At 36.7% G+C, this 21,411-nt stretch overlaps 1 protein-coding gene and 1 long non-coding RNA gene across 3 annotated transcripts; one reads left to right on the top strand and one right to left on the bottom strand.

The window, feature by feature from the left end:
- The first annotated feature begins 1,510 nt into the window (after positions 1-1,510).
- Positions 1,511-9,105, top strand: LOC110850205 (protein mesh). 2 transcript variants are annotated; one of them, XM_035852231.1, is made up of 24 exons: positions 1,511-1,709; positions 1,779-1,811; positions 1,879-2,128; positions 2,255-3,021; positions 3,370-3,576; positions 3,649-3,699; positions 4,183-4,463; positions 4,870-5,051; positions 5,134-5,314; positions 5,408-5,524; positions 5,589-5,736; positions 5,801-5,921; positions 5,985-6,333; positions 6,399-6,538; positions 6,601-6,718; positions 6,821-6,966; positions 7,042-7,174; positions 7,235-7,382; positions 7,446-7,769; positions 7,840-7,976; positions 8,037-8,169; positions 8,244-8,367; positions 8,437-8,597; positions 8,654-9,105. In XM_035852231.1, the coding sequence occupies exons 5-24, from the start codon at positions 3,429-3,431 to the stop codon at positions 8,893-8,895; spliced, it is 3,384 nt and encodes a 1,127-aa protein (XP_035708124.1). In that variant the 5' UTR covers positions 1,511-1,709; positions 1,779-1,811; positions 1,879-2,128; positions 2,255-3,021; positions 3,370-3,428; the 3' UTR covers positions 8,896-9,105. The 2 variants fall into 2 exon arrangements, with proteins under 2 accessions (XP_035708124.1, XP_021953364.2); XM_022097672.2 differs by having other exon boundaries at positions 1,512-1,709; positions 1,879-2,109.
- Positions 9,106-9,775: 670 nt separating this feature from the next.
- Positions 9,776-10,548, bottom strand: LOC110850167. Its single transcript, XR_002547941.2, has 2 exons — positions 9,950-10,548; positions 9,776-9,873 (listed from the first exon to the last, which is right to left on the bottom strand). It is a non-coding gene; the product is annotated as an uncharacterized LOC110850167 (long non-coding RNA).
- Positions 10,549-21,411: the final 10,863 nt, after the last annotated feature.

The following is a 21,411-nucleotide window of genomic DNA, read 5'->3' as shown; positions in this document are numbered from 1 at the left end:
ATGCGTTTTCATGTCAGATTAATAAAGGTGGATTCCGATATGATAAAGTTGTAGGACTTATTAAGAAAATGTGTGATCATGATAAAGATTTAAGGCCTGTGGCACACGAGGTGAAGTTGGAGATGAAATTAATTGTTAACTCGGAGAATGCGGTTAGAGTGACGAAGTGTTCAGAAGTCGATCAAGAAGGTACTGGTTTTGATAAAGGTGGGATAGTAATTAACAAATTTTTAAAACTGCAGGTAAACACAGACGATGCCAGAGTTATCCCATTACAATTTGTTTATCGTACATTGTTCTCATACCGGCGACGATTTTGTCAGTGTGGGTTTTCCAAACCTATTGGTGGCGTATTCCTCCATGTCAGCTCGAGAATAAATCTGAGCGCGGTGTACGAAACTATTCAATCAATTCGACCACTGGGGATGTACTCGTTGCTGGGTCAGGAAGCATATATTTTGTATCGAATTATACGTATGCCACATCACACACTTGGACAATTAGGGCAAATACTTTTGAGTTTGTGTGGATTAAATTGATTAAAAAGGAGTTACCAAGAGTTATCAAGACTATTTGAAAACGGCTGTACGAATAATTATGGTTGGTAGATTTAAAATGTTGGGAAGTGAAGCTGCATATTTGTAATTTGTATTAGTAATAAAATTAGAAGACTTACTTCAGAAAATTCTTAATTTCTTTATCGACTATTAATAAATAAATAAAACCCTCCTCACCTATTGCCAAAACAATTTATTTTTCTACAATGGATTTGGTGGAGAGGATCAGTGGTCTTTACATGGCTACGTGGAGACTCCAAGAAAAAGAAAAAAAGTTGTAGACTCCAAGACTTGATCCCAAATAATTCGTACGGTAAAATGTTGCTTGTTGAAAAAAACACAAATTCTTTTGACAATGTGACTGGAGGGAGTGGTTAAATTTTTTGGCTGCTGTAACTGGAAATTGGAGAGAGTGACCTAGTTATTTGTATATTTATACTTAAGCCGGCTGCATAGTCTCGTATTTTCATGCCAGGTTCCCTATCTTGTAATAGAAAGTTTTACATTGGAGGATAGGGAACATGACATGAAGATACGAAATTATGGAGCCGGTTTTAATATTTTTTTTCTTCCGGGAAATTTTGAAGAGTTATTATTCTGCACTAAAATTCTATGGTTTTTATGACGTCTCCAATTAGAAACAGGATAAACTATGTATGTATTACTAGATGCAATTAAATATGATTTGGTAAGTATTAAATTGTTCGAAAATATGAGTATAGATTACTTATTCGAATTGAGAATTATTGCCATTGACAAATTTATTGATCACATTTTAATAATCAGTTAACTTAGTTTTGAAAATAATTAACCTTCAACATCTATGTACTCAGCAGCTGCTGCACCTGAGCAATCAATATTAAAATAAATTTATGGAATTTCAGAGGAAAGGTAGTAAAAAAGGGGCAATAATTTATTTATTAAGCTATATTTATTGATAATTTAGTGTATTCTGCGAAAAAGTAGTTTGCGGTGAGATGTTTTAAAGTTTTGATATAAATGGGAAGCTATTAGCCGATTAATTTTACACTTATATCTAAAACCTTGGTCTGACTGATGGAAATATTGGGATGGGTTTGTTAAATATGACGAAATCGAAAATAATTATTTGTTTGCTATTTGTAGTGTTCGTGACTACCGTAAAATTGCAAGGTATGAAAAATTAACAATTATGATTATAAAAATCATTTGAAAGCTAAATTCCTTTTTTCATGTATGTAGAAGTTAATCTCTGGGAACATTCAAATTTTGATGGTATGGGTGAACCGATTTCTGGAAAAATTTGTCGTATTATTTTTGTGCACAATTAAAAATATTTTAGGACGCATGGTGACCTTCAGACTGGACGGGGGACGATGCCGGAACGTTCTGGACCTTGACTTTAACGACAAGACATCCTCCGTAAGGACCAGTGCCTGTATCCGCCTCTGGGAAGATGCAGACTGCAAGGGGGACCGGTATCAACTTGACAGAGCCGGGGCGGCTAATTTAGGCGGATTTAATGACAAGTTGACCTCTGTGAGCGATTGTAGACTTGGCGGTTAGGTGTCAGGTTGGGAGATTTTTTGAAGGTTTATCGCGGTTTCTATTTTTTCGAATTATTTTTGATTACCGGAAACCGTTGAAATTGACATGGATACTAATTCGGCAGATTTAAATAATTTTTGGCGGGTAGAATAAGTAAATTTGATTTTCAGGATGACCGATTTCCTTGGAGACGGCGGTAAATATTGAAATTTTGGTTACAATGTAGTTGCAGTGGGTATGAGGATTGCATGAATAAAAAAAATTGCGTGAGAACAAAAATTATTTATTGGTAACCATAGTTTTTTATTTGAACATAAAATTCGTAAGTATTTAGTTTGAAAAATAGCGTTTAAAGTTTTATTATTTTCCGAAAACATATTCTCATGTTGTGAAGTTAAATATTATGCGGTTTTATGCAAAGCAGTCCAACAGGTTGAGATATACGTTTGTCTGATTTTTAAATATATACAGCGGTAATGTCAGTTTGCGTTCAACACGAATATGGGTGGACGCATGTTAATCAATTGAAAAACCTTTGTCTGCAATTTTGATAATCCTGACAAGTAGATACGTTTATAATTATGCTATGAATGCGTTGAACCTGGAAATTGATATTCTAAAATTTGCTAAAACAAATTTTTGGCATGGATTCAACCTCTTTTATTTTAGGAATATAAAAATTTGAACAGAAATTGGTGGGATTGTCGGTAATCTAAAATATTCCTGGGTTTGAGCCGAAGTGAATATTATGTTAGCATTAATATGCGTCTTGTATTTATTCCAATTTATCGGAGATATGAGTTTATTACATAGAAATAAATATAAAATTTCAGAGTTCTCAAAGTTGTTTTCGTATTTACTTCTCGACCAGGGCTGCCCAGAGTTTAAACGATTACCAAATATTCTTTCTCAACTGGAATTGAACTGATTGATTTAGGTAAATCTTTCCTGATAATATTTACGAGTAAAGATGTTTTCAACGAACTCTTAGAAATCTCCCTCTCCATTCATCATACGCTACGTAGCTCTCCTCTCACGAGTTTGTCTTGTGGTGCAAAAATTGATCGTATTCTCAGAAAATTGTTAATACGTAAGCATCTTGTTTAATGTTGACAGTATCGCTCCACTTGTGTAACAGAAAGGATAATAGCAATCGTGAACTTTGAACAGTTGAGATTGTCCACGTAAACAAGATGTTTACATGTTAATAATTTTCTGAGAATCGATTAACTTTGCAAGACAAGTCAGAGACTGGAAAGAACTGTCCAGATTGCTGTCATTTCAGTTACAGAATTGAGGAGATATTGTCAACATCTTCCTCATAGTTTTTGATCAATTGGAACAATGGGATCTGAAAAAATTAGACCGTTCCACCCCTTAATGAGGACAATGTTAGCAATAGTTTTGGTGCTAGGGAGCGGATTGCCGATTACGAGGTGTGATTATTTCGAAGATTTTTGGTCAAGTGAAGAAGTGACGACGACGACAGAAGGTAAAAATTGGCATGTCATGTTATACCAGTGTTGGCGGTGAATAAATAAATGTATGAATGTATGATATATAGCTGGAAGGACTTTACTCCGGTGGAGAGGATCAATGGTGCGTTTAAACAAAGGTAATTACGACTCGTAATTACCTTTGTACATTAGTACATTAGTACCTTAGTACATTACATCGCTCGTAATTTACGAGCGAAGGTTTCAATTAATTGTTTTTTTTTCGGATTAATTGCGTTTTTTAAAGTTTTGTTTCAAAAATTTAAACAAAATTTGTTTTAGCTGTTGGAAATTTAAATTTTTGAGCAAATATTTTTTTTTAACTATCTAAATACCATTTTATGGTCGGTAGTACCCAGTCGGTACATTAAAATGAGGGCGATATTTGTAAATTTTGGAGTTGCGCCATTTCTCACCAGATTTTATAAGTTAAAATCTTGTTCCATGCTACAGATCGATTCGGTGTTGGAGTTAAATATTTAAGAAACGGCGGAGGTTTTCAAAGTGGTGAATCTAAGATTCTATAGGAGCCCCTCTTTTCTTATATTTTGGGATACATTTTGTAAATATCTCATTAAGTTTGATGTCTTATTTTGGTATAGAGTTGGACCTTCTTTTGAAGACTACTTCTCGACCTTCATACTACTACTACCTTCCTCGAACTACAACTCATCCCCCTGTCCGCAAGCCGTACAGGTTGACTTCTGAACGGCTCGGAACGATAAGGTCCGACTTGCTGTATCCAATCCCAACTACAGAAGAATTCTATCTGAGCAGTGATAGTTTTCTGGGGAAGCTAGACAATAATCGGAGAGATTTGGTCCTCGGAATATTAATTTTGGACTTGCCGTTTTTTGGAAAGAAATACAATCGGATTTTTGAAGTAAGATTTGGCGTAAAATTGGTATGGTTAAATATTTAAATAAGCAGGTATTAGAGCGGGTAATGGCTCGTAAGGGACATGCCGATGTGCGCAGCGCCTAAACCTTTATTTTAGGCCGTCTTTTTGGTAAAATTACGTAAGAATTTTGTCAAGACCTGAATTTTTGACATTTTTTGATATAGAGAAAACTCTAAAATTTGTAAATATTTTACGATTTTTAAAAAGTAAAAAAGAACATTAAAAATATTTTGATAAAAGTTGGCAGGGTAAAAAGTAAATTAACAAAACCTAAATTTTGCAACTTTCGGGTGAATTTTTGCAAGAAAAGATTTACAACTGGAGTGAATTTACGAGTTTTAGGGGGTTAGGAAGAGTAGTTACGAGAATATAATATGCGAATATTTAGGTGTCGCTTCATGGCCATGTAGCATTGCGTCCTGGCAAATATTCAGCAACTCATCCGTTCGTATTTCCAAATCCTGCATATCCAAAAGAATTCGATCCATCGATTATTGCCCCGCTGTATTCGGAATTCAAAATTAGAGCGGAGCCTTCAGATGGGGATAAGACAGCTGGCGTATATTTGCAGTAGGTTCAGTCTTTAATTTAGCAAATTAAATTAAGAATGAAGGATAAATCAGTAAATACAGGTTGGGTCCGTTTTTGACAGGGTGGAAAGGCACTTAGGAAGTAGGACTGATGAGATAGGCGTGGAATTGCGGGAGCGTTCAAAATGGGACGTGCGGGAAGGCATCGTAGGGGCAGAATCGTTCCAACCGGAACATGTGATCGTGGCAACGTGGAGAAATGTTTCTTTTTTTGCGGGAGATTCCAATTCAGGAAATGAAACCGTTAGTGAGATACAAATAATGAACTAGGTCGATAATTAATCATTGGGGGGAATTAATATTAAAGAAAATTGAAGCGTATCCAAATACTTTTAGACGGCGACATTCCAAGCAGTGATAGTGACGGATGAAACGAGGACTTATGTGATCTACAATTATGAACATATCGGGACGACGCCACCTGAGACGATGAACGGCGGGAAGATAGCTTTTGTAGCGGCTAGTTCAAATAATTATTTTTTTAAATGTGAAATATCATAGGTTTAATTTAATTCAGGTCGGATTCAATGCGGGAAATGGATCTGCGGCGTTCGAGTATGCAAAATCAGAGAACGTCCGGAACCTTTTGACCTCCGGGAATGTTAATGGGTTTCCGGGTCGTCATATTTTTAGGGTGGATGAAGCCATTTTGCCAGGCCAATGTGGTATATTATTAGTAATGAGATACTAATAGATAATAATTTGGTATTTGAAGGGTGATTTTTTTAGCGGGAAATGACTCCGACAAAGGAAGACTAATTGTTGCCCCAGAGAGCGGGAATATGCTGGGGGGAACAATTGTGAACGTGACAGGGCCGTGTTTCAACTCATCGCGAGAGTATTACTGCAGGTAAGTTCTTATCAAAGTATGGAATAGGAAGGTGTGGAATAAATAGTGAGGAAAATGAACCAGGTTCCAGAACACGAAAGTAAAAGCTGTCGTCATAAATGGGAACCGGGCAAGCTGTCTGATGCCACAAATTTTCGGTTCTGGCTATATCCAAATTTCGGTTGGCGTGGAAGGGAACGGAACCGCCGGCGCGGAATGGCTGGCAAAGTTTTTTGTGGAGTCGCCAACACGGTCGCCTGAGTTGGTGCGGTTTCCCAATATTGATATCAGAAAGAGGAAACTGTCCACCATTTCTTGGGACTATAAGAACCTGACTGTAAATAGGGATACGCTGGTAACCTTGGAAGTCTGGGAATACAGGGAAAATTTGAATTTTAGCGGGTCTTCTATTGTTTTGGTAGGCACGTTAGCGGTGAGTTTGAAGTTATGTATGTTTGTTTTCGATGGGATTAATGGAATTGGGTGGTTTTTTTAAAGGAGGCGATTCCGAACAGTGGCAGACACGAAATAGGGAACAGTTCGAAATTAGAGAAATTGGGAGAAGAACTATTTGATAGTAACAGAGTAGCCTTGGTATCGGTTAGATTTGCAAATGTGTCTGCAGGAGAATTAAATCCGTGAGTTTTAAAAATAATTTGTGATGGAGGGTGGTCATTGTTATTGGGAATATTGGATACAGGATTTTATGGAGTCGTCCCGTCCCGTTGGTTCTATTTTATGTAAATACGGGAATTAATGATGCAACGTGCCAAGAATGGCTAGCGAGGGAGAGGCAACGTCCAAACTTTACTGCGCAGGTAGGAAGCTATGTCTTCTGATTTAGCGGAGGATTTGAATTTAACAAAAAAATGAATAAATTGTTAACCTAAATGGGAAATCACGTAATTGTTAATTTGCAGCTTACAAAATGTCCTTGTACATTGACCCAAGCGGTCAATGACGTTGGGCGATACCTCCCTGATCCTGAGTGCGATAAGGATGGGAGGTTTTCAAATTGTGGGCTTAACCAGAACGCGAAACATTGTGTGCAATTGGCAATTCCAAGGTAGGTCGAACACATTTTGTATAGTGCGATCGTTCTTATGAAATGAAGTAGTATTAACAATAAAGTTTTTTGTAGTGAGTCTGGTGCAAGCCAACAATGCTGTTACGACATATTCGGTGATCTTATGTTGAGCTATGACAATGTTTGGGGTGGGAAACCACGCCGGTCGCATGCTGCCGGGGCACAACCGTTCAATGAAATATATAAAGTTCTGTTTTGTAAATATTGAAAAATTTTTAATTTCGATTTAAACAATGTTTGAATTTAGGTCCCTACCTTGTCCCATTATTTGCACGATATCGCTCCATTTTATTCTTGTTGCGTTTGGAACTCGGAAACGAGTCCGGGTTGCTATGCTTTCCGCGAGGAAGTACGAGTTTCCGAAAATTGTGTGGGCTACGATCCACCAGGGTTGGGTAAGGAAAATAGAGTTTAAGACTGAATTGTTTCTTAAATTGATATTTGCGATAATTATTTAGCCACAGTTTTTGGTAGCCTTCACTTCTACACTTTTGACGGAGTTGCCTTCACATTTAATCCAAAGGGGGAGTTTGTTCTGCTTAAGAGTAACTTGAGCTCGAACCTATTAGAGATTCAGGGTCGATTTGAACAGCTCCCGCCTAGAGAGGATGGCTCAGCGGTGAATTCTACGCAACTAACAATAATTGCGGTTAGGGAAGGAAACTCCGCCACGGTGGAAGTCCGACTTCGCCCGGTAGAAGCGAGATGGCGCTACAAGTTGGATGTTCTGGTAGATGGGGAAAAAGTGTTTTTTGACAGACAAAAAGTGCAAAACTTTGCTGGTAAATTGGTCAATTTCTATGTAATAACCAGTTTTGAGGGGGAAAAATTGTTATACGTGCACAATTAAAGGTTTGACCGTGCATACGCCAACCTACGTGCTGAACCAGTCCGTAGTGATTGTCACGTTCAAATCCGGCGCTGGGGTGGAAGTTATTGAAAATAAGGGTAACACTGCGGCTAGAATCTACCTACCAACGAGTTTTAAAGTGAATTAAAATTATTTATATTTTATGCAAATTGAAATTGATTAACGCCCGACTTTGCAGAACACGACTACTGGTCTGTTCGGAAAATGGGATAACGTGTTGCAAGGCGAGTTTCCACTTCCTGACGGGACTGAGGTGGCCACGGAGATTACTTATGATTCAAAACGACTTTACCATAATTTTGGGAGATATTGTGAGTGGTTTTGGATTGTAACTTTGATTCTAGATAATTATGAAGGTGATGGACATATCTGTTTTATTCTTCAGGGAAAGTTCTGGAGAATGAGTCACTATTTTCTTATCCGCCAAGGAGATCAAGCTTGGATTACAGTGATCCAGACTTTGTCCCAGTTTCAAGTCTTGAAGTCCCCAAAATCCTCTCTGACCAGGGGTAGGTGGATTAATTTAGATTTTAGGTTTTTTGTAGTAAAATGTATTAATTTCTTGCTTCTACGTATAGGGGTCGCCCAAACTTGACGTATACGATGGTAGAGGATTTTTGTGGGCATTCTTACCAATGCAAGTTTGACTACGCGATCACGGGGGATAGATGGGCAGCCCATTTTACGAAGGTGTACCAATGGGAGTACAAAAATGTCAGGAATAACGCACTAAAACCAGGTAATGGAATACTTAGTTGTAATTGGGGATAATTTAGTAAATAATTTTTGTTGAAGTGGTGTCCTGCGGATGGTTACCGACACCGCGGAATGGGGACAAGAGCACGTTCCGCTTCACGCCTGGGACAATGGTGGAGTTTGAGTGTGACCGAGGCTATTATCTTTTGGGGGCTACGCGACGGTACTGTTCTTCCACGGGGGAGTGGACTTATCCGAAATCTGAGTTTTGGAGATATGGTAATGAGTGGGGGCATGCAGTCAACTACACGGAGGGAGTGACTAAATGCGTTAGTGAGTAAAGAATCGAGGGAAAATACAATAATATTTTGCATTTTGATCAAATTGAGAATAATAAAGTTTCAAGGATTAAATCCAGTTCTATATTAGATTTATTTTGATTATGTAATTAGTCATATGTTTAATTCATTGGGAAAGACGCATTAAAAATCCTAATAGTGGGATTTTTGTAAAAATTAGACTGCGAAATAATAAAAAAAAATTGTTTTTTATTGGTCGGACGAAATTAATTTTGTCGAAGATATTTTGGTGTAGCTACTTAAGATATTTAGAAATTAGTGTATGGAGATATTTATAGGATTTATGCGATCTGCAGGTCAGTATTTATATTTACATGATGACCGATACCGTTAGAAACGGAGATATATATTGAAATTCAGCGAACTTAATGTGGCTCTAGTTTAGTCTGAATAAAGAATTTGTAAAGAGGAAATAAGTTTTCGTAAATGATATTTTTGTAATTTCACATAATATATGTCGGCAGTTCAGAAACAGGTGTTAAAATTCTATTAATTTTTTGTGATTCTCATGTCGTTTAAATGATTATTTTGTTTTATGCAAAGCAGTGCGACAAGGTGAGATATAGATTAGCTAAAATTCAGCCGTGCTTGAAAAATTGGAGTTTGGGACATCAATCAATTTCACTGTGACGACTTACATATCTATGTAATTTGGCCGGAATTGGGGGATTAGTGATATCAACCTGAAATCCAGATGGATCCACTTCATTACAATGGAATGACGCAAGTTCTGGTTGGCGTCGCATAAATGGAATATGAGTGGATTTTATTAGAAGATTCGTATAATGGTGTACGACAAAAAATATTTATGTTCGTAAGGATGCGGTAAATATTGCCAAAGATGTTGTAAACACGACGAATGTGCAAATGGAAAACGTTTTTAATGATTGAAAATCTTTTATTAAATGTCAAAGACAATACGGATAATTGAGGTGATGCGCTAATTGGATTAACGGCAATCTTAAAAGATTAAAGAGTTATTTATTATGATATTATTTAGAAGTTTGTATTTTGTGAACCTTAAATGGCTACCGACCTTTATAAATTCCAGACCGATAGGGCGATGAGACTCGAAATAATCAAACCCTTAACGGCAGCATGAAGAGAGCCCGAGCCAGGGGAAGTGCGGATGCACGTCCCACCCTGGCAGGTGGCGCCGTTGATGCAACAATTCGATCCGCAGCATAGTGACCCCGTCTGGCAGCAGTAGTCATTGTGACAGTCGTAATACCCCGGCGGGCAGGATTCAGGGAGGCGGCAGGTAGACCCACCAAAGCATTGGGCACCATTTATGCAGCAATACAATCCACAGCAGATCGAACCGCGGACGCAGCAACCGGACAAATCGGCACAGAGGAAGTCGCCAGGAGGGCAAGATTGCCTAAGAGTGGATTTTGGGGAGGAGAATACCCCCCCCGCCAGGGTTTGGTTGAAATATAGTGCGGGAGTGTCACTCTGAGAAGCAGAGAGGTGTGGTAGGAGGAGGAGAAAGGAGGCGAAGTAAAGGGACGGATTCATATTTTACTTTTATTTAATCTTACGGTTACAGGGAAAGGAGACGTTGGAACGGTGGTGTAATTGAAAATGGTGAGTTGGTCGGATAATTTTCTGTATTTATGCGATAGGGAAAGGAATGGTGGACTGTGGAGTGCAATTTTTGCACACGGATGAAGTAGGAGAGACAAAGTGTTGAGTAAAAAAGTAATCTTTTAGACATGTCTGTAATTTACTGATTGGTTTGGGCATCCGGTGGTGATAAGCGAGGCAGACAAAGTTCAGGTGGAGTGATTACGGTGAGGAAAAAACCAAAGTGGGAATGCTTATCGGAATTATGTAAGTGCGAATAGGTATGTATGTAAAATGTGATGCAGTGATAAATCAGTCAGGATAATTAAGTTTGATAAAATAATCGGTGATGTGATAGTCGGGTCTTACATAAGATCTTGTTAATATGCATATGAGTTCTATTGCGGAGGGGAGATATCAGGTGATGTCTTGGGCGGCCTACTAAAATAAATCCAAAACACTTATCAGGATGTGTTATCTACTCAAAACAAATTTAGTTTAAGACGAATGTCGTTAATACTTTAAAGGCTAGGTTACTTTGTGGGGCCCGAGGCACCGAATCCGATCCCGTGACTAATTTGCAAAAACTTAAATACTCATAAAAGTTCATAAATATGGAATTTCATGTTTCCCATTGTCATAAATTTTACTTCTCCGCATACCATGCATTCCCGTCAGGTACTAATCTAACAATGCGAAGGTGTCAGCGGCTACGCTCAGATTTTAATGCAACCACGTAAATTTTGTAGTCCAAGTCAACACAACCAACTTTTAGTTTTGAACTTAGTTAAATGCGACGATTAAAATAAGTTGTGAGCGATCAAAGTTTGAAAAAATGCACGATTTTTAGCGTGCGGGAGGTCAGAAATACTTTTTATTCCCTCTCCACCCGCTTTCACGCATCTCCTCCTCTTCACCCACTTTGGAGGTCAATAGTGTAAATTCCCGTTCTTTCTTCATCACCGCTGCCCAAATGTAATAGAAATTGCATAGTTCAAATGATCAAGCAAACATATCAAATTACAATATGGTAATCGCATTTACATTGAAAGCTGGCAATGCATAGTGCAAATTTTTTAAAGCTGACCTTCCAAAACCTTCTTTTACTCAAATACCAAGGTCGAGTTTTTTGGAGTGTGGCGACCCTGACAATTGCATCGAAAAACGTCAACGATTTGGAAATCAAATATTTATGCTGGAAAAAAATTTGCAGTGAACTGTCTGACAAAACGGGAATGCGGGAATCCGTTTTGTGCGGTTTTGCCGTGGAAATTTTGACATTTCTTTTTGCCTGATTGCTAAAAATGAATTAATGAATAAGGGGAAATGAGACGCGGCTATTTAGGTAGTCCTTGATACCTTGTTCTAAAGATTTTACCAAATTATGTCCCTCACCAAGCATATTTTGATAGCCAAGCTTATTTTTTGGACATCGGGACTTCATAAATGTTCTTAATAAAATTTTATAAATGCAGGTTTGACAGTTGGAAATTTCCATTATGTTAAAGTTTTATTGCAATTTATTCCCAATATAATTAAAAGCATTATAAAACTAAAATATTTCAGGCTCCTGTTTACACTGTTTGGCAGTGTTTGGTAACCGACTTGAAATCGACTTTGGGTATATATAACTAGGTGATTTTGCGGTGCCCGTGGCACCATGTGAATTAACTTGCACGATTCTGTCCGTAGTATGTATATCCCTTCAATGTATTTCTGTGCTCAATCTTCAGTTCACAGCACGTAGTGGCACCTAATGTAGGGTAAAGAATTCCGTTCCCTCTCTGCTAAGAAATATGGCTCCAATTCGAATGCCAAGGGTACGGCATGTCACATGAGATTATGAGATGCAACAATATTTTTGTCTTGGTAGTAAGCAAATATCAAGGGTACGGCATTTTAGCGACGTAGTATGTGAGAGAACCCCGTTGCTATCCTTGTAATATGAAATAAAGCGTTGAAGCGATGCGTTCCGGACAGATTGACAGACAGAACTGGATAAATATATAAGTTATAATATAATTTACCACATTAATAAATTATTTAATGTCCAAATGAAAATTGCTGTTCTTTTATTCAATACTGTGTTCGAATAAAAGGCGGGTCCTGCTCAACCTCGTGGAGCTTTTAGCTTATCGCTTCATGGAACTGGAAAGTTTTGTCACGAACCGAATTATATTTGGTTCAGTCACCATGGAAACAAATCCAGAACCGTTGAGCATACGGTATCTTTCACGCGCACAGCCATCAGGAAATATAAATTTAGAATGATGGACTTCTAAAAAATGTACGACCTATCTGTTTAAGAATATGTACCTAGTTCCAAAGTTTAATTGGAAGCATACAAAGTTTAGAAAAATCAATAATAAGTGACTTTTGAAACTATAATAGGTATTGGGATAATACTGTATTTACATACGTACTTTAGAGAATGTATAGGGAAGATTCCACACCTCGGAGGTTGTGCCTATGGTTACATATCAGGAAAATACATGAACGATGGCAAGAAAATAAAAAAAATATAAGTCATGATACTTGTGGCCTCAGATTTGTGGCCTCAGATCTATAAAGCATCATTTTATATTTTTAACTTTCTGAATGCCTATTTCATTACCCCATTTATAGATAAGTCCTCGAGCCTTTCGCCTTGGAAAACTTTATTTCCAACGTAATAAAAACCTATATAAAAATTTTGCAGACCCCTATCTACACTGTTATGCATAATTAATATTTCTAAAATTTACTTGGGGTATATTGGATTTATCTCATTAATAAACCATTGAATGTTCACTTATGCAATACTTATTTTTTAAGACCCACCCTTGCCTCCTGTAGGTATTAGCTTATCGCTTAATGTAATTGTTAAAATATTGTCACGAAATACTTAACCAAATTTGCTTTGCTTCGCAGTCGCCATGGAAACAAATCCAAAACTTTAGCAACAGTATTTTTAAATACATAATCCTAGACACAGCGAACTCCAGAATGAACGATTTCTCAAAAATGTATCAACCTCAACTACTTTTCCTGGCTCTGACTGCTTCTTCTCTCACACTGGCAGACGACTCTGTAAAACGAAACGCTGAACCATCCTCTTCAACTGAAGCCAAATTTTGGTCAGAAATACAAAGCTTCTCCGAACTCCAAAACTGCCATTTTGACATTGTCACAGATTTGAATCCCAACCTATCTACTTTCCCACACTTCATCTCCTCCTACACAACGATAACCATCGATTTGATCAACAATTTTACTTCAGATGACTTACGAGAGGCAATCAGGTTGGACGTCTTCAAAACCCGTCTGCATCATGGCCAGATGTTCTGCATTTTTGCCTACATTCGCCTTCAAAAACAGCACCAGGAGTATAACTCTAGCCAGAGAGCAACCATGACAAATATACGAAATTTGGTCATATACAAAATCAGCGAAGATGTACGAAAAGACTATTTTCAGAGTAGAATTGCATACAATGAACGACTCATCGTTATTCAGGAGCTTGCATCGTTCTCAACTTCCCAAAACAGTTATTTAGACTCAACATATTTTACCTTTCATACAGCTTATAATCACGGGCGGAAAGGTACACACCCATGGTTCTACGAATTTATGTTCTACTTCGTTCACACAACTGACACGGATAAACTATTCTTCAACTGTCCTGTCTTTGAGATTAACAAATATGCGTACACTGGCACGGAGGTAGCACTATCGGCACAACGCAGCTGCACAATTTATCGGCACAATATCGGCACAATTTCTACAGCCAGGGGATTGTTGCATCACCAAGACTTGGCCATATTAAGAGCTTCTGTCGAGCCGGAGGATAAATATATCTGCCGCAATCAAATTACCCTAAAGCGAGAAGATGTTCTCGCTAAGGTTGCGTTCGATTTGTACTGCTTCAAAAATATAACTGTGGTATTAGTGAAAAGATATGTGCATGATGTGATAAACCCAGCCTTATTTACACCAAAATGGCTAAATTAAGTCTTGATGCATACAGAAATCTTGTCGTATTTAACTGAGGCCTGCACATAGTGCATTAAATTTCTTGTTGGTCCTGATTATCCCTATAGGGTATCAGCAATTATGCCAAAATTTAAAAGACATTTAAAATTGGAACAATGCCTTTCACTATATTTGTCTAAAAACTACATAAAATTTTCCAACTTTAGATATTTTAAATTTACCGGAAAACCTCTATTTCTTGCATCCCCCGTTAGAAATATCAGGGACAACAAAAAAGTTAATCCACCCAGCCGCAGGGACAAGATATTCAATAATAATTCCATTTCTATTTTGTGTTAGGTCACACAAACCAAATCCTGATGAGACTGTAATGCTCTCCTCATATCCTTATAGCTTTTTCACGTGCTGGGCTAAACAGCCATACACACGGGAAATGTACTACACCCCATTCACTCCAGCCTTGTGGGGATACCTGTTTGCAACTATTTTAACCTTGTCAGCATTCTACACTACTATTCCATATCTCAAAGACGTTTCAATCTACGACAATATTCCTATTAACATGATAAGCACTTTTTCATCAATGTTAGAGAAAAATATTGAAATCCGTCCCAAATATGAGGCCGAAATCTCAATCCGCCTAATAATTGGGGTTTGGGTTTTACAACCATTATCTTCACGCAAACTTATAATAACATCCTGATTGGGAAACTATTGGCACCACTACCGCTTGAGTCTGCTCGCGAATTTGAAGCACTAACCGAACCTTTTTGCATTTTTGCATGGTTGTTGGTGGTTTTTTTTTCAAGAAGCGACAAAATTGTACATCATTTTTAAAGGTCAGGATATCAACGCAGGATATTACCGTAAAAAATACTGTCATAGTACTTCGATACAATGGACACCGTGGATCATTTTCCCATCAAGACCAAAATTACATTTATGCAGGATGGTGCTCCAGCGCATACTTCAAACGCCAACATGAAGGTTTTGAAGGCGCAACCTTTCACAGTCTGGGGACCTGGCCAGGAAACATTTGTTGCATTTACTTGCAAAAAGTCTGGATTAAACTGGTCGGAAAGATGAAAAATGTTTGTATGGTATCTAGTGGTGGTGGACTTGCATATCTAGATATGAAATAGATATGCAAGTTATCCTTCAAATTTTCATTCAAATCCTACTCGGCTCTGTGTTAGTACGGGGTAGGTGCATACCAGTGTCCGACTTGTCGGCTAATAGAGGGTACGGAACCTTGCTCTGCTGGTATTGCCTCATAGAGTCCGTTCTCTATGTAGATGTGTCTGCTTTGTATTCTTCCCTTCTTTTCGTGTTACTTGATGGAAACCAGTCAGCGAATGTACTGATCAAGGAATAACATAAATAAACGCCTACAAACAAACAAACAAACAGTCCGGACTTGAATCCGATCGAGAACCTGTGGTCTTACCCATACCTGTTCAAAAAATTTTTATTCATTCAAAATTCATTCATTAAGAAATTCATTTTAAATTATTTATTCAAAATTCATTCATTTTATGAATTATTCATTCATTCTTTATTCGCCCCATGTATTTAATATAGGGCCAAAAATGAATGAATAAAAAATCCACTCATTCATTCCGAAATTGAGAATTATTCATTCATTATTTATTTATTGAATGAATAATTCACTCAATCATTATTTATTTAGTACTTTTTGAATGAATATGAACAGGTATGGTCTTACCTCAAGAGTGCAGCGTATGAAGGTCCAGTTGCACGTGACCATGCTTCACTATTGCGTTGCTTCCAAAAAAGTTGGGAAACAATCTCGCTCACCGGCTTGGAAGAACTGACCCACAGCTTCCCCAGAAGAATAAAATATAAGATGGATGCTAATGGGGGCAGCACTAACTATTAGGCTATTATGTACATACTACAAGGACTTGTGGAATAAAAAAATGTAACTTTAAAAATAAAGGCATTTTTAAACATGCTCTAAGGTGGCCTCGATAATTATTGTACACCATGTAGACAGATTTGTTTGTATATAAATAGTTTATTTCATGAGCACGTTTAGGCTATTAGGGATAGACGATAAGTCTCCAGGGATAGATTTCCTGAGGTATTTGGTATTCTATCAATAAATTGCGGTACAATCGGGTAGATTGGCCAGACAGGATGGGAAATATAAACGTATAGCGGGATACAAGAAAATGGCGATTATCTTGGGGAAAATGATCCTCCCGCACTTTGGGATGACAGAAGATGGTAGATATTTACCGAATGGGACGTTTTTGTGGAAAGGTAGTTCAAACGGGGTGCCGCTATTTTTTGATAAGAGGACATCCCGATACAGCAGGTTGATTATGACGAAACGGACAGTTATGAGATAGTAAAGGTTTTGTTGGGGTGTGGAAAGGTGGCGCTGATGGATTTGAGAAAGAATATAGCGGGAATGACGAGTTTTTTAATGATTATGGAAACAGGATTACATACGTGAGTGGGGACGGGGATGGATTTTTTCCCGCAGTGAGGAGGTGGATGATCCGCCCGCAGGGTTCGAAAAAACCCAGGGTTTTATTCAAAAAATTACGACCCACGGGTTTTAATGGGTTTTAATGGGTTTTTGGTTTTTTTTTGGTTTTTTTTGGGTTTTAATGGGTTTTAATGGGTTTTATAGACAATTTCAGCAGAAAATATTTTGCATCTATTGCAAAATTAAATTCAAGCATATCTAATTCCTTATTCATCACATACGAAGTTTATTTAGTCTAAAAATTTAATTTTTTAAATATAAATTTTAAGTATTATATTCTTATATTATAAGTATTATCGTCCATCGTTGATTTTCATCAGATTTACATCCGAACAAAATCAATGAAATAAGTTGTTTAATTGCATTGTAATCACTTTGTCTAAATAATTGGCAGAGGTGGACAAAATACTTGGTTTTGAAAATACAAATTACAAAATACAAAATACTTTCTAATAATGATCAATTACAAAATACAAAATACAAATACATTTTTTTGCAAATAGGCGAAAATACAAAATAAAATACAAAATACTTTAGGGATTTCTTGAAAATACAAAATACGTAATTGAATTACATTCAAAATACAAAATACATGTTAATTTTAAAATTAGTTCTAAACACTGTTCAAAGTGGTAAAAACCATATTGTGCAGGAAAAAATGCACTTTTTACCATTCAATTTATGAATGAGAAATGGGAAAATAAATACTTACGGACATTTTTGGGACAACTTCTCAAAAAGTTAATATTTTTGAAAATGTAAAAACATATTCGCTTAAGCCATATAAATTTCTGAGAAACATATCGACAGCTTCGTATGTATTTAGGTTATATGCATTAACATGGGATGAAGGGAAATATTTCAAAAAATTTGCAGATGTCCACTTTTTCAAACTAAATGAACAAACTCAAGTTGTTTATTATTTGAGAATACGGATGCCAATATATCAGTATGAATTATGGAAAAAACTACAAATATGTATTTTTTGTAGCTAAATATATACGTAGGTAGGATTTTTTATGTAATTATAATTTTTTCATTCAATTTTTTTATGTAAAAATTGAACGCAATAGTTGAAATCGAGGAAAACTCTAGTATTTTAGCGAAAAAATGTATTTTGTATTTTGAATGTATTTAAATACAATAACTTAACCTTGTTTTAGTTCAATTACAAAATACAAAATACAAATACAATTATGCTTAAATAGATGAAAATACAAAATAAAATACAAAATACATTTTATAAGAATTGTAATTGAATTACAAAATACAAAATAGTATTTTGTAATTTGTATTTTCAATTAGTATTTTGTCCACCTCTGGTAATTGCCAATCTAAAAATGCATTTTTCTAATAAATCTATGCAAAATTCGAATAAACCCCATTAAAACCCTAATAAAACCCAATAAAACCCAAATAAAACCCATTTAACATGGTAAAACCCATTGGGTTTTATTAATTTGTAACCCATTAAAACCCATTAAAACCCAAACCCAATAAAACCCAGGGTCGGAATACCCTGTCCGCCCGGTTAGAGGAAGTTATGCGGAGAAACGCCTCAAAGTGATGGAGTCGGAATTATGAAATATTGGGAGTTTTTGTACAAATTGTGGAAACCTGAGAAATTGCTGGGTCACTATGTCAATTGGACACATCCGAAGATAGAGGGGGTGGCGAGATTGGATTTTAATTCTAAGATTGCGCCAGGGTTTTATGTGGGTGGGATTTGTTTGGTGGTTTGTGGGTTTGATTGTTTGGGGAGATTGTGAGAGATAAATTTAGTTTGAAATTGTATTATGGCGTGGATAAGTTTTGTGAAAGGTTAGGAAGAATTGGAGATGCTATAGGGAATATTGATATTTTTTCAAAAATAGGCACTTTGTGGGGGAAATTGTATTAATTGATTAATGATCGAACATGTTTGCGGTGACAATAAGAATTTTCTAGTAACGGGTGGCCGCCGTAAAAGAATGTTTCGTAATTGGTTTTTGCAGAAGTTTTAAAGGATGTTTAAGAGTCCGTTATTTATTTTAGAAATGCAATTATTTATATTTATATATTTACCCATTTCTGTCTGTCTGTCCGGAACGCATCCCTGCCATGTTATAGAATAAAAGCATGGAAGAGATACGACGTGAGCCAGTTGCAATTACTCAACCCACAATGATATTATTGATTGTTGTTAGAGGCAATGATGGTTGATAGTAGTTTTGAGTTCGTTTTGAGTTGAGCTGGTAAACTTGACTATGAGTAAAATAGATTCGAATCAAAACAGAACTGAATAAAATCAACTTTGCTCGACATGGAGAAAAAAAGATGGACGACAAACTAACCTATGTATAACAATAGTAATCTTATGTATATTAACGTGGGGCCACGGGCACCTACAAATCGCCTAGTAAATATTACTAGAATAATTATAAACCACGTAGAGTAGATCTCAGATTTCACGAAGAAAGTAATAAATGCCTGAAAAAAATCAATATTCACTACAGTATGTATAACGACGTTTATTCCTCACAAAAGTTAATAGCCTGGCCTTCATCGCGATGTCAAGTACTAATTCTTAGGATTAGTTTATGGCTAAATAAAATATAGATTCTAAAACCGATAAACTAATGAAGTATGGGTTGACAGTTTGGGCTAGCTATCAAAACAAGTTTTATTACTTCTAATAAAACTTGGAATATATTGCTAACCTTGTTGTGAGAAACAAATTAAAATTAACTCTGAATTATTAAAGGCAAGGTAATCAACGAAGGTAAATTTTATGGATGTCAATACTCATCGTGGAGCCGAATACCCGTATTCTGGAAGCTTATTAGTAAAGAACAAAATGCGGATATTTGAGGGCATGAAAATCTTATTTGAAGCTGTTCAAGTAGAACTACGGCACTTTAGAAAGTGGGAGGAGTGGATTTCAATATTTTTTAAGACTGGGGAATACATATGGCTCCTCCCACTACGTTGGGATGACTTATCAAAGTCACTTAAGATTTCAAGGAAGGTGTCGCAAATTTTAATCTGCGCGCTAGGAATCCTGTATAACATTGCGAGAGGCGTTTACTCGATCTATGTCATGGCGACGGTTAATTTTGCGGAAGTTGGACGGGACGAATTGGTGGCGCTTTTGATTGATGGAATATCGAGAGGTTTTGGAATATTGGTGTTTGTTTGGCAGTTGAAGAATATGGGTGGATCAGTGAATATGTTGAATGAAGTGTATGGATTGCATAAGAAATACAAAGGTGCATAAATATATATTTCTTTGAGGATACGGTGAAATATGTCGCAAATATTTAAAAAAAACTAATTATAAATAAATATTTATGATCCATTACTGTTTTTAGAAAAGCAGTATAGGGATGGCACTCGTGACGGGAATGATGGACTCTCCTTCCTGATATTTGCCATTGTGGGGTTTCACATTCTACCGTTTTGTTCGTTGGTTGACCATGTAAGACACAGGGATGCATCGAGGCATTTTGGAAGCGTTCTACTTCCGGATGCTGTCTATAATTCAATGGCTGGTAATGATTTATAAAATTTATTGCAAATTTTGAAATATTGTCTTATATTTCTTAATCTTAGGAATAATTGGATTTGCCTTACTAGAGCTATTATTCGGCATCAGTAATGGGTGGTTTATGGCCTTCTTTGGAATGATCCAAGCAATCCTGTACACCACAACTACGCGCTATTTCCTGAATTCGAATATAAAGTGGGTAGAACTATAAATTACAACAATGTGTAGAAATTAAAGGCGTCTGATCAAAATATTTTTATAGACAGCCATCTAGTAAGCTTTGGGAAATACATCTAATAAGGACACACGGAGTACTGAACTCTGCTTACAATGATCTCTATTCGAAGGCTGCGTGGCCAATGCAACAGTACATGCTGGGTGCCTTTCATACCTTAGCCATCGTAGGGACGATAAAGTCGTCAGATATTTTGGAAAAGATTGGATTAATTTTGTTTATTGTGTTACTGACGTGTTTTGAGGCGGCTTGTTTTAACGCGGCGGCAAGTGTTTATCAAGCATCTGGAGTTCTTCAGTCAGAAATGGTTAGGAGTTCTAAGAAAATGGAGAAACGGGTGGGAAGGTCGGTGAGAAGGATGAGGATTATGGTGGGGTCGTTGTATTATTTTAAGACGTCGACGATTAACACGTTTATAATGGAGGTTGTGAATTATGTGATTTTGATTTTGTTGACATTTCGTTCATTTTGATGAAATTAAAATAATGTGTGAAACCCGATTAAGTCTTTTACAACTATTTGCATTTGTATATCCGGAAATCGCGAACATGAACATTTCTAATATACTAAAAATTTAACAATTCCATGCCCCCACTAGTCACCAGTGCAATATTTTTTAATTTAAAAACTCCTACAAAATAGGCAAATCAGGATTTAGTATACATACTGTTGGGTTAGCAT

Source organism: Folsomia candida, unplaced genomic scaffold, assembly GCF_002217175.1.
Source record: "Folsomia candida strain VU population unplaced genomic scaffold, ASM221717v1 Fcan01_Sc005, whole genome shotgun sequence".
In the NCBI taxonomy this organism is placed as follows: domain Eukaryota; kingdom Metazoa; phylum Arthropoda; class Collembola; order Entomobryomorpha; family Isotomidae; genus Folsomia; species Folsomia candida.
This window is presented reverse-complemented; position numbering and strand designations above follow the sequence as displayed.